The 14,317-nt window shown below is 37.4% G+C and overlaps 1 protein-coding gene across 2 annotated transcripts in view; it reads right to left on the reverse strand.

Annotated features, from left to right (window-relative positions):
- Positions 1 to 982: 982 nt before the first annotated feature.
- The window catches only part of GUCY1A2 (guanylate cyclase 1 soluble subunit alpha 2), a 405,388-nt gene continuing 392,053 nt past the window's right edge, over positions 983 to 14,317 (reverse strand). For both annotated transcript variants that reach the window (XM_070473645.1, XM_070473646.1), the window contains exon 8: positions 983 to 2,669. In XM_070473645.1, the coding sequence (XP_070329746.1) occupies positions 2,462 to 2,669 (208 nt within the window). In that variant the 3' untranslated portion in view covers positions 983 to 2,461. The remainder of the gene's footprint in view (positions 2,670 to 14,317) is intronic.

Genomic DNA, 14,317 nt, shown 5'->3' on the forward strand with positions numbered 1-14,317 from the left:
ATTGATTAGATCTCTGGAATATTCATTGTGACATTTGTGACAATGTAAATAGCTACTTTTCTCTAAGTAAAATCATATAAACTAAGAAAGGGCTTGTTATTCTTCTGACAAATTGAATATATATACAATTCTTATCCCAAGCCCTATCAGCAACTACTGTCGAGGATGCTTTTAAAATACGCTTCCCACAGATAGTCTTAAGTATAGAGAAGATCCATATGTTTAGAATAGTTGCTTAGACAAATCTTTACAAAAAGCAGAGAAATAGATTGGATGATTCCTGGAAGTCCCTTTCAGCCTTATGGTCACAAAACACATTGGTTATGATTAAAATACTTACAATTTACTATTTCACAATATGCTTTAAGTGACTGTGCAGAATAAGCATAAATGACTTCAGTGAGTTTGGTTCTTCCCCGTGCTCCTGCGCTATAAGAAGACCATTGGCATAGCTAAGGCATTTCCTAGTCTCATCAGGAGGATTAAAGTGCTCCCAGAGCCTATTCTTTCCACACCGACTGTAAACTTGCCCTCTATTCCCTATGGAAGAAGTGAGTTAATCTTCTAGTTCACTAAAGAAATTCTTTTGTAAGTAATTATTCTTATGAGAGCACCTTGTCCTCTGCCTCCACAGGCTCCTATAAAACCCTGGCCTTCTTGCTCAGATGTGGTTAAAAACAGAGATCTAGATCCAAGGAACGGAGGGACAGGCAAGGATTCAGAGAGCTCAGGATCTAGGTCCTATCTCCACATGAAAAGTGTTACACTAGTGTCCTCTCATGCTCCAAGGAGAGACAGAGTTCAATAATTATAAAAATGATAACCATTATAACAAATATTTTGCATATCTTAAAGTATTTTCTAACCGTATACTCAGGGAACTTGAAAACACTAATTAATCCTCACAGACTACATTGGACACTAGTTAATATATTCCTTAACTGAGTTATGCAAGAACCAAATCATAATGCAGTCAAAACCCTAAACAGAAAAATGTGTTTTATTCAGTAGACATAAGCTACCAGTGAATATACCCACTGGAGTAAGAAATTTGCCACCACAAGGTTTCAAGGAAATAATACTTTCCAACTAATTAGACTGAAGAGAAACTTAGTTTTTATATATGAACCAAATTAGGAAAATTCTGGATACACTGTGCTCCTAATTTCAGGGTGAGTCTGTAATAATATTTTCATGCATTGTTAATCAGAACATGCAATGGAAGCCTATCTGTAACTACTGTGATTACTTAGTATGAAGGTTAGGCATACTTCGGTGTTAATGAAGGTGATTCATGAAATTAAAAAGTCACATCAAATAAAGTACAGAAGAACATTAAAAAATCTCAAATTCATAAAGCACATTTCCCCTTGTTTTTATTATGCAAGAATAAACAACATCCTTGGCAAAATAACCTACACTTCTTTCCCACTAATGCCAGTGTTTAGTAATTTATCCCCAAGTGTGGCAGTTAGCCTTTAGGAAGCATACATTGAAGAAGGTGACAGGGCAACGGGGAAAGACTTACATGTCATTTAGTAGGATGCTATTTATTATAATTTAATAGATTGTAAAAACTATGTATATTTAGAAGTGCTGAGTTGAAAGGGTCCAGTGTAGCAAAGCATTTTATTTTCACTGATATTTCTTAGAAAATAGCAAAAAGATCTTTAATCTTGGTTACAGATACATATGTTTGCTATTAGGAAATTCCATTTCCTTTGGATTCTGTGCTACATTAATCAAATCTAAAAGATATAATTACTAAGTAGATATACAATGCTTTCTCAGCATCTGAAATCCTAGGTTATGTCTAAGTCTAAGTGAAACTATATTTAACTTATAAGTTAGAATTATATAATGTATCAACTATACAGTAGCATATTCTGAAAAATCTAATAGTGCTGCATGAAATTATATAGAGGTATGTATAAAAATAGGTAATATCCCTAAAATATTTTGCAGTTACAGTTTTTCCTGCTGGGAAGTTTACCACACTGCCAAGATATATGTATGAAATGTTTGCTCAGAAAAACAAAATTAGAAAATATTCCTCTCATACCAACTCACTAAATGTAGGAATATATAATCAAAACTGGCTTTCAAAAGCAATACAAATATATAAAGATACCTATATGTGTGACAAACAAGGAAACATGGACTGTTGATTAGTTTTGAATGGGCCCCACATTTGTAATTAATGAAAATACATATATTATACATATATAATATATATATGACCAAATCACTCATAAGAACAAATACATTGCCCCCTTGCTCTCCAGGTTTTTTATTGACAGTCATCACCCATCTTTTTCCAGGATTATTGCCTGACATAACAGAAATTCCACTGTTCGTTCTCAACAAAGCAGTGAAAGAGAAATATCTCTCTTCATTCTCCTGTCATGACCCATGTTCTGGGCTTGTGCTTTTTGGAGGAGTCTTTGATCTGCAGCAGGTCTCAGAGGCTTGTCTCCCGGAGGAACATAGTGCCAATGTTGTAGGAAACCTTTTTTATTTTCGATGAAGAAAGAGAAGGCTTTGGCTGCTTAGGACCAGTTCTTACCTCCAGGAAATAGCAGATCCCAGGGATTTCTTTTGGAAAGTTGTCTGGAAGCTCTTCACGGGACCGAGGAATGAATGTGAAACTTTCTTCTCGTTTTAATAATCTAAGAAGAAAATATATAACGTGAATCATATGGGCAGAAGAGATGGGAAAAAATGGACACAAACTTTAGAGAATCAGGAGGCCTATAGAAGACTGTGCGTGCATGTGTGCTCAATAGTGTCTAACTTTGTGATTGCATGGACTGTAGTCCCCCAGGCTCTTCTGTCCATGGGACTTTCCAGGCAAGAATGCTGGAGTGGGTTACCATTTCCTCCTCCAGGGTGTCTTCCCAACCCAGGGATTGAACCTGTGTCTCCTGCACTGGCAGGCAGATTCTGTACTACTGAGCCACTGGGAAGCTCAATAATAATAAATTAAAAAAGCAAAGCAAAGTTGCTCCTGGTACTACCTGAAAACATTTGTTCAAAGTTGATTTGATTTTTTTCTCTAAACAAAAGGCTAGAGAAACTGCATAATACACGTTTTTATTCAAACATGCAAGATTTAGCCTTCTGTTTTAAAAATCTGCCTAAATCTGAAACATTCCTTCAATGTTTTATAGACTTTGAGTAAGCTTCAAATCCTATGTATCATTCACATAAATCAAGTTTTTAGCTTTGTAGAACAGACATAACTCAATGTATGTGTGCTATCAGGTTACTATTTTCTAGCAATACATATTTTGTAAACTTCTTAGCATTTATTTGTCAAACAGATTTACTCTTCCAGTCATAAAGACAATTTTCTAGTATACTAATATTGGAGATTTATTCTTGTCCAGTTCTAGGAAAGGTTCAGTTTAATAACCATACATAGAAAAGTGTCCTAGCATTTCAATTTTTAAAACTATTTATTTATTTATTTGGCTTCATTTAGTGGGTCTTGGTTGCAGCATACAGGATCTTCACTGAGTCATGCAGGATATTTCCTTGTGGTATGTGGACTCTCTAGTTGTGACATTTGAACTCCAAAGGAAATGGGCCCAATAGTTGCAGCTCACAGGCTTATTTGCTCCAGGGCATGTGGGATCTTAGTTCCTCAGCAAGGGATCAAATCCACATCCCCTGCATCGTAGGCAGATTCATAACAACTGGACCACCAGGGAAGTCCCCAGCAATTCAATTTAATTCAACAACTTTTTTTTTCCCCCATTTACTTTTGTTAGTTGGAGGCTAATTACTTTACAATATTGTAGTGGTTTTTGTCATACATTGACATGAATCAGCCATGGATTTACAGGTATTCCCCATCCCGATCCCCCCTCCCACCTCCCTCTCCACCCGATCCCTCTGGGTCTTCCCAGTGCACCAGGCCCGAGCACTTGTCTCATGCATCCAACCTGGGCTGGTGATCTGTTTCACCCTAGATAATATACATGTTTCGATGCTGTTCTCTCAAAACATCCCACCCTTGCCTTCTCCCACAGAGTCCAAAAGTCTGTTCTGTATATCTGTGTCTCTTTTTCTGTTTTGCATATAGGGATATTGTTACCATCTTTCTAAATTCCATATATATGCATTAGTATACTGTAATGGTCTTTATCTTTCTGGCTTACTTCACTCTGTATAAGGGGCTCCAGTTTCATCCATCTCATTAGAACTGATTCAAATGAATTCTTTTTAATGGCTGAGTAGTATTCCATGGTATATATGTACCACAGCTTCCTTATCCATTCATCTGCTGATGGGCATCTAGGTTGCTTCCATGTCCTGGCTATTATAAACAGTGCTGCGACGAACAACTCCTATAGGTTGCTAATTATTGCCCTAGAAAAGTATCCTAGATACTGTTGTGAATATAATGATAGGCAGAACACAACAATCTAAGAAGCTTAACGTTTTGTCAACAGACACAGACACAGAGAAAAAAGGAACAGAAAGTAAAAACTGAATAATCAAAGAAAAGTCACAGTAATATAAAAGTGACATAACGCAATAGACTAGGGACTTCCCTGGTGGTTCAGTGGTTAAAGATCCAACTTCCAATGCAGAAGACACAGGTTTGATCCCTGCTTGGGAAACTAAGATTCTGCATGCCATGGGGAAACTAAACCTGCATGCCATAACTTCTGAGCCTGCGTGTCTCAAGTAGAGAGCCTGCTCACTGCAAGTGCTGAGCCCATGACTCTGAAGCTGATACCACAGTGAGAGAGAGGCCCATGTGCTGCAACGAAGGGCCTGCATGTCATGGAGATCCTGAGTGTCTCAGCTAAGACTCAACACAGCCTACAAATATATAATCTATCTATCTATCTATCTATCTATCTATCTATCTATCTATCTATCTATCTATATATGGGCTTCCCTTATAGCTTGGGTGGTAAAGAATCTCCCTGCAGTGCAGGAGACTCTGGTTCCATCGCTGGGTTGGGAAGAGCACCTGGAAAAGCGAATGGCTACCCACTCCAGTATTCTTGCTTGGAGAATTCCATGGACAGAGGAGGCTGGTGGGTTACAGTCCATGGTGTCATAAAGAGTCAGATATGAATGAGTGACTAACACACACACAGACACACACACACACACACACACACATCAATTAATTAGCTAAAAATGACCAAAAGGCTAGATGCCATAAAAAAGGTGAATCCACAAAGGTGTGGAAGTTCAGAGAGGGTTTACAGTGGGAGGGCTATTAAACTTTCATGAATGGAATGGTATTTAAAGATGGGCAGAACTTCAACAGATGAATGTAGGGAGCAACATAATCAAAGATTTAGATAAAAGAAAATTATGAGCAGGATCAACATGTTCTAATCATTGGATTTTATTTTAGAATGACGTAAGAGTGAGAGTTAAAGCTGAAGCAGCAGGTTAAGACAAACTTTGACGTCTGAAACTAAAACTTTAGATTCTATTTGGAGGCACAGTAGAGCTACACCTATCATCTTTTCCCCTAAAAACAACTCATTTTCCTAAGACAGATAAATGTTAACAGGAGATTGAAGTTATGCAGGAAAAGAGATAGATTGAGAAGAAAAGAACTATTGTGACAGAGACAAGGCAAAATCAAAAAAGCAGTTAGTGCAAGGAGAATAAGCAATGCTTGAAAAATGTAAGATCATTACACAACAATAATAATCATCTTTATACTAAAGAGGGAAAAGCCATGTCTTCTCAAATATTCTTAATGGATAAAAATATTATTTGAAGTAATAGTAGGCAGTATTAAGAATTCTTAAAATGTGAGCAATCTATATTCACTTTTATGAATGGCAGTTGAAGTATTTTGTCTTGTAAAAGTTATTTTTAAAATATTTTATTCTTATTTGTTCAATTTATTAATTTAATTTGATTTTTATTTCATATTGGGTATAGTTGATTTACAATGATACATTAATTTTAGGTGTATAACAAAGTGGTTCCTTTTCAGACTCTTTTCCTACATAGGTTATTATAGACTATTGAGTAAAATTCCCTGTGCTATAAGTAGGTCCTTGTTGATTATCTATTTTATATAAGTGGTGTATATATATTAATCTTAAACTCCTAATTTACCACTCTGCCTCATCATTCTCCTTTGGTAACTATAAGATTGTTTATGAAGTCTCTGATTCTGTTTCTGTTTTGTAGATAAATTCATTTGTATCTTTTTAGAGTCCACATAGAAGTGATAGCATATGATATTTGTCTTTCTCTGCCAACTTCATTTTGTGATAATATCTAGGTTCACCCTTGTTGGAGCAATTAGCAGTATTTCATTCTTTTGTATGGCTCAGTAACATTGCACTGCATATATTTACCACATTTTCTTTATCTATTCATCTGTCAAAGGACATTTAGGTTGTTTCCATGTCTTGGTTATTGTAAACCATGCTGCAGTGTACATTGTGGTGCTTGTATCTTTTGAATTATGGTTTTCTCCAAATATATATCTAGGAGTAAGGCAGTGTTGGCACTGGAAGTAGAATCCAGACCTCTTAATTCCTAATCAAGCTTAGTCATACAATAAATAATAAAAACTACACCAAGATTTTTTTTTAAATAGTGTTCAGTTCAGTTCAGCTCAGTCGCTCAGTCGCGTCCAACTCTTTGCGACCCCATGAAAGGCAGCATGCCAGGCCTCCCTGTCCATCACCAACTCCCGGAGTCCACCCAAACCCATGTCCATCGAGTCGGTGATGCCATCCAACCATCTCAATCCTCTGTCGTCCCCTTCTCCTCCTGCCCTCAATCTTTCCCAGCATTAGGGTCTTGTCAAAGGAGTCAGCTCTTTGCATTAGGTGGCCAAAGTATTGGAGTTTCAGCTTTAGCATCAGTCCTTCCAATGAACACCCAGGAATGATCTCCTTTAGGATGGACTGGTTGGATCTCCTTGCAGTCCAAGGGACTCTCAAGAGTCTTCTCCAACACCACAGTTCAAAAGCATCAATTCTTCTGCACTCAGCTTTCTTTATAGTCCAACTCTCACATCCATACATGACCACTGGAAAAACCATAGACTTGACTAGACAGACCTTTGTTGGAAAAGTAATGTGTCTGTTTTTTAATATGCTGTCTAGGTTGGTCATAACTTTCCTTCCAACAAGTAAGTGTCTTTTTTAATTTCATGGCTGCAGTCACCATCTGCAGTGATTTTGGAGCCCAGAAAAATAAAGTCAGTCACTGTTTCCACTGTTTCTCCATCTATTTCCCATGAAGTCATGGGACCAGATGCCATGATCTTAGTTTTCTGAATGTTGAGCTTTAAGCCAACTTTTTCACTCTCCTCTTTCACTTTCATCAAGAGGCTCTTTAGTTCTTCTTCACTTTCTGCCATAAGGGTGGTGTCATCTGCATATCTGAGGTTATTGATATTTCCCCCAGCAATCTTGATTCCAGCTTGTGCTTCCTCCAGCCCACCATTTCTCATGATGTACTCTGAATATAAGTTAAATAAGCAGGGTGACAATATACAGCCTTGACGTACTCCTTTTCCTATTTGGAACCAGTCTGTTGTTCCATGTCCAGTTCTAACTGTTGCTTCCTGACCTGCATACAGGTTTCTCAAGAGGCAGGTCAGGTGGTCTGGTATTCCTATCTCTTTCAGAATTTTCCACAGTTTATTGTGATCCACACAGTCAAACGCTTTGGCATAGTCAATAAAGCAGACATAGATGTTTTTCTGGAACTCTCTTGCTTTTTCAATGATCCAGTGGATTTTGGCAATTTGATTTCTGGTTCCTCTGCCTTTTCTAAAACCAGCTTGAATATCTGGAAGTTCACGGTTCATGTTTTGCTGAAGCCTGGCTTGGAGAATTTTAAGCATTACTTTACTAGTGTGTGAGATGAGTGCAACTGTGTGGTAGTTTGAGCATTCTTTGGGATTGCCTTTCTTTGGGATTGGAATGAAAACTGACCTTTTCCAGACCTGTGGCCACTGCTGAGTTTTCCAAATTTGCTGGCATATTGAGTGCAGTACTGTCACAGCATCGTCTTTCAGGATTTGAAATAGCTCAGCTGGAATTCCATCACCTCCACTAGCTTTGTTTGTAGTGATGCTTCCTAAGGCCCACTTGACTTTGCATTCTAGGATGTCTGGCTCTAAGTGAGTGATCATACCATCATGATTATCTGGGTTGTGAAGATCTTTTTTGTACAGTTCTTTTGTGTATTCTTGCCACCTCTTCTTAATATCTTCTGCTTCTGTTAGGTCCCTACCATTTCTGTCCTTTATTGAGTCCATCTTTGCATGAAATTCTCCCTTGGTATCTCTAATTTTCTTGAAGAGATCTCTAGCCTTTCCCATTCTATTGTTTTCCTAGATTTCTTATTGAGGTATAATTGACATACAGCACTGTATAAGTTTAAGGTGAACAGCTGAACTTACTTACACCATAAAATAGCTACCACAGTTTAGTGACCATCTAAGTTTAGTGAACATCTTATGCATACATGCTCAGTTGCTTCAGTTGTGTCTGACTCTTTGCAGCCCTATGGATTGCAGCCCACCAGGCTTCTCTGTCCACAGGATTCTCCAGGCAAGAATACTACAGTAATCCCCTGCCCTCCTCCAGGGGATCTTCTGGACCCAGGGATCAAACCTGCAGCTCCTGCATTGCAGGCAGATTCTTTATTATGAGCCACCGGGGAAGCCCAGTGAACATATCATAAACACACAAAATTAGAGAAAACAGAAATCCCTTTGATGAGAACTGAGAGTTTACTCTTAACAACTTTCAAATATAACATACAGCCCTGTTAATTACAGGGATTGACACTTAGTTTTTTTTTTTTTTTTGTATTGCATCTTACATTCTCAGTTCTTATTTTTCTTATAACTCTTAGTTTATATATTTTGACTACATTCATCCCATTCCTGGTCCCTCCAACCCCTTCTGGTAACCACGAATCTGATCTCTTTTTCTATGTTTGTCTAGTTTTGAAGTATAGTAGACCTACAATATACTATTTTGGCTTCTGCTATACACAGTAGTGATTTGATATTCTATATACATTTCAAAATAATCACCATGATAAGCCTAGTTACCATATGTCATCATGTAAATATATTACATAATTATTGAAATATTGCCCACACTGTACATTTGATAATCATAACTCATTTACTGTGTAATGAGAACTTTGGGTCTCTTAATTTTCTTCAACTATTTCTCCTGCCCCCACATTTTCCTCTCTGGTAGCTATCTGTTTATTCATGGTATCCATAATGCTGTTTTTGTTTGTTATGTTTGGCCACTTGTTTTGTTTTTTAGATTCCACATAAAAGTGAAATCATGCAGTATTTTCCTTTTCCTGTCTGACTTATTTCACATAGCATGATACCTTCTAGAGTCATCCATGTTGTCCCAAATGACAGAATTTCATTATTTTTTATAACTGAGTAATATTCCATTGTATGCATATATCATATCTTCTTTATCCATTCATCTATCGATTGACACTTAGTTTGCATTCATATTTTTGTCACTTTTATAAAGCTGCAAAGAACATAGAGGTGCATGTATCTTTTCTTGTTAGTGTTTTTGTTTTCTTTGTATGAACATCCAGGAGTGGAATTTGTGGGTCATATGGCAGTTCTGCTTTTAATTTCTTTTTCATTTTTAATTGTAAAGTAGGATACTTGCTTTATAATACTGTGATGGTTTTTGCCATACATCATCATGAATCAGCCGCAGGCACACACAAGTTCCCTCCCTCTTGCATCCCCCTCCTACCTCCCTCTTCCGCCCAACTTTATAGGTTGTCACAGAGCACCAGCTTTGGGCTCCCTGTGGCATGCAGCAAACCCCCACTGGCCATCTGTTTTACGTATGGTAATTTGTATGTTTCAATGTTATTCTCTCATATCATCCCACCCCCTCCTTCCGCCATTGTGTCCAAAAGTCTGTCCTTTATTTCTGTGTCACCTTTGCTGCCCTGCACGTGGGATCAGTACTATCATTCTAGATTCCATGTGTATGCATTAATACATGATATTTGTCTTTCTCTTTCTTACTTTGCTCTGTATATAGGTGCTAGATTCATTCACCTCATTAGAATCGACTCAAATGCATTCCTCTTTACAGTTGAGTAATAGTAAGAGTTGACTCATTGGAAAAGACCCTGATGCTGGGAGGGATTGGGGGCAGGAGGAGAAGGGGATGACAGAGGATGAGATGACTAGATGGCATCACTAACTTGATGGACATGGGTTTCGGTAGACTCCAGGAGTTTGTGATGGACAGGGAGGCCTGGCGTGCTGAGATTCATGGGGTCGCAAAGAGTCGGACACTACTGAGCGACTGAACTGAACTGAACTGAATAGTCCATTGTGTCTGTGTATCAAAATTGCCTCATGCATTCATCTGTTGATGGACATCTAGGTTGCTTTCATGTCCCAGCTATTAATAGTGTTCCAATGAACATTGGGGTACTTGTGTCTTTTTCAACTATGGTTTCCTCAGGCTCTATGCCCAGTAGTGGGATTGCTGGGTCATATGGAGTTTTATGCCTAGTTTTTAAAGGAATATCCATACTGTTCCATAGTGGCTGCATCAATTTGCATTCCACCAACAGTGTAAGAGGGTTCCCTTTTTCACCACACTCTCTCCAGCATTTATTGTCTGTATATTTTTAAATGATGGTCATTCTGACTGGTGTGAGGCGATACCTTATATAGTTTTGATTCGAATTTCTCTAACAGAGAGTGATGTTGAGAATCTTTTCACTTGTTTACCAACCATCTTCATGTCTTTGGAGAAATATCTGTTTAGGTCTTCTGCACACTTTCTGATTGTGTTGTTTATTTTTCTTGTATTGAGATGGATGAGCTACTTGTACACTTTCGAGTTAATTCTATGTTTGTTGTTTCATTTGTTATTATTTTCTCCCATTCTGAGGATTGATTTCACCTTTCCCACAGTTACCTTTGCGTGAAAAACCTTTTTATTAGGTCCTTTTGTTTTTATTTCCATTACTTTAGGAGTTGGGTCATAGAGACTCTTGCTGTGATTTATGTCAGAGAGTATTCTGCCTAGGTTTTATAGTTTCTGGTCTTACATTTAGGTCTTTAATCCTTTTTGCATTTATTTTTGTGTATGGCATTAGGACATGTTCTAATTTCATTCTTTTACACTTAGCTCACCAGTTTTCCCAGCACAAATTGTTGAAGAGACTGTCTTTTCTCTTTTGTATATTTTTGCCTCCTTTGTAAAAGATAAGGTGTCCATAGCTGCATGGATTTATCTCTGGATTTTCTATCTTGTTCCACCATTGGTCTATATTTATGTTTTTGTGCCAGTATCATACTGTCTTGATAACTGTAGCTTTGTAGTATAGTCTGAAGTCAGGAAGGTTGATTGGAAAAAGTCAGTTTCCATTCCAGTCCCAAAGAAGGGCAATGCCAAAGAACATTCAAACTATCATATAATTGCACTCACTTCACATGCTTATAAGGTTATGCTCAAAATCTTTTAAGCTAGACTTCAACATATGTGAACCAAGAATGTACAATCTGGATTTAGAAAAAGCAGAAGAGCCAGAGATCAAATTGCCGGCATTCATTGGATCATAGAAAAAGCAAGGAAGTAACAGAAAAACATCTACTTCTGCTTCATTGACTAATTTAAAGTTTTTGACTATGTGGATCACAACAAATTGTGGAAAATTCTTAAAAGATGGGAATACCAAACCATCTTACCTGTCTCCAGAGAAACATGTGTGCAGGTCAAGAAGCAATAGTTGGAACCAGACATGGAACAATGGACTGTTTCAAAATTGGGAAAAGAGTATGACTGAGTTGTACACTGTCCCTCTGCTTATCTAACTTATATGCAGTATACGTCATGTGAAGTGCTAGGCTGGATGAATCACAAGCTGAATCAAGATTGCCAGGAGAAATATCAACAATCTCAGATATGCAGATGATACCACTCTAATGGCAGAAAGTGAAGGAGGCTAAAGAGCTTCTTGCTGAGGGTGAAAGAGGAGAGTGAAAAAGCTGGCTTGAAACTCAACATTAAAAAAACTAAGATCATGGCATTTGGTTCCATCACTTCATAACAAATAGAATGGGGAAAAGTGGAAGGAGTTACAGATTTTATTTTTGGGGGGCTCCAGAATCACTGTAGATGGTGACTGCAGCCAAGACATTAAAAGATATTTGTTCTATGGAAAGTGTAAAGCTATGACAAACATAGAAATCATGTTTAAAGGAGAAGACATCCTTTTCCTGACAAAGGCTTCTATAGTTGAAGCTATAGTCTCTCCAATAATTATGTACAGATTTGAGAGTTGGCACATAAAGAAGACTGAGTGCCAAAGAACTGATGCTTTTGAATTGTAGTGCTGGAGAAGACTCTTGAAATTTTCTTGAACAGCAAGGAGCTCAAACCAGTCAATCCTAAATGAAATCAACCCTGAATATTCATTGGAAGGACTGATGCTGAAACTGAAGCTCCAATACTTTGGCCACCTGATGTGAACAGCTGACTCATTGGAAAAGATCATGATACTGGGAAGGATTGAAGGCAAAAGGAAAAAAGAGACAACGGAGAATGAGATGGTTAGATAGCATCACTGACTCAATGGAAATGCATTTGAGCCAAGTCCAGGATATAATGAAGGACAGGGAACCCTTGCATGCTGGAGTCCATGTAGTCAAAAAGTGTCAGACATGACTTAGTGACTGAACAAGAACAAAGTTTAAAGGTGACTTCTCCCAATATATTCTATTTTTTTACCTTTTAAAATGTATTCTCATAATAAAAATTATGGTCTTTTTTTTGAAATTAAACTCCTTTGTTTTGTGAGGAATTGAAACATACTTATTTACTTAATATAGCAATCCAATATATTAATAATGCAATATAAAATTTTCCTAATTCCTTTAAAGAGCAATGTGCATAAATGAGAAAAAGTGATAAACAGAAATTGACTTAGAAGTTTGATTACCTGCCAAATCTTGAATTTGGAAGAAAAAAATAAGTTCACACAGCACTATTATTTTTAAAATTTAGTAAAAATGACATTACAATAGATAGAATGGCTATGTGATTTTGTCTAGTTAGCTCTGTTAGTTATTTCTTTAAAGATATTCATGTTAGAAAATTTCCTTCTATTCCCACAACCTCAGTCTTAGCTCAAGCCTGGAACCGTAATATTGTCTTCTAACAGCTATATTTTCTCTAGTTTTCCCTATTCCCTCCATGTGAAACATTACCTCTAAATAAGTTTTTCTTTCATCATGTTGCTTGCAGACTCAAAAGTATGCAATGGGTCTCTAATAGCATATATCTAAGTTGAAAATAAGATAAATTCTCAGCCTCACTAGATATACTTTATATTGGAATAATTTTAGATTTAGAGAAATATTGAAAGGATAGTACAATGAGTTCCCCTATACTATTTACTCTGTTTTCCTAGTGTTAACATTCTACATAACTCTGGTATTTATTTGTCATAACTAAGAAATCAATTATAGTATGCTATTAATATTAACTAAACCGAAGGCTTTATTTAGATTTCACTACTCTTCCACTAATATCCTTTTTCTTTTCTATGATTTAGTGCACAATTTTTGGAAATAATATAGACCTACTGATTTTCTTCTAACTTATGAGGAAACAGAAGATAAGATTATTCACATGTCTTACCTAGGGTCATAAACTAATTAGAGGCAGACAACTAAGGTGAATTTGAGTTTCCTGATACTGATATTTTTAAATTTACCCATTCATTTATTTAATCAGTCAGAAACCATTAAGGAGTCTTCCAAACTATGGGTCACTTTGGAAATCTAATGTACAAGAAAAAAACATTTTTCCAGAAAAGTACACACAACAGTGTTGTATCACTGATTGTGCTCGTGACGCCGATTGTCTTTTTGTATCTCACTGTGTGTACTGTTCACCGCATACAGGGTTGGCAAGGCGTGAGCTAAGAGTCTGGAAGAAGACTTGAGGAGCTATAGAAAGTGCAGACATTCTGTTCTCCAGCCATGACACAGCCTCTCTCCCGGCTGACCCAGCAGCCGTAGCAGCAGCCGCAACATAACCTCATACAACCACACGCATGATGCCGCTGCAATGTAGTCCCGATGCAGCAACATCCTGGGCTTTCATGGTGAAGCTCATACAGGCATACCCCAGAAATTAGCCCATGACCAAGTGAATACATGACATGCAAGAGCAGTGTTAAAAGGGATCTCAGCTGTTACACAACCATGCAAAGTCATTGCTACAGAACACGGGGCGAGAGGGCATGACAGCATGGGGCGAGAGAGCCTGAC

Source organism: Odocoileus virginianus, chromosome 10, assembly GCF_023699985.2.
Source record: "Odocoileus virginianus isolate 20LAN1187 ecotype Illinois chromosome 10, Ovbor_1.2, whole genome shotgun sequence".
Lineage (NCBI taxonomy): Eukaryota > Metazoa > Chordata > Mammalia > Artiodactyla > Cervidae > Odocoileus > Odocoileus virginianus.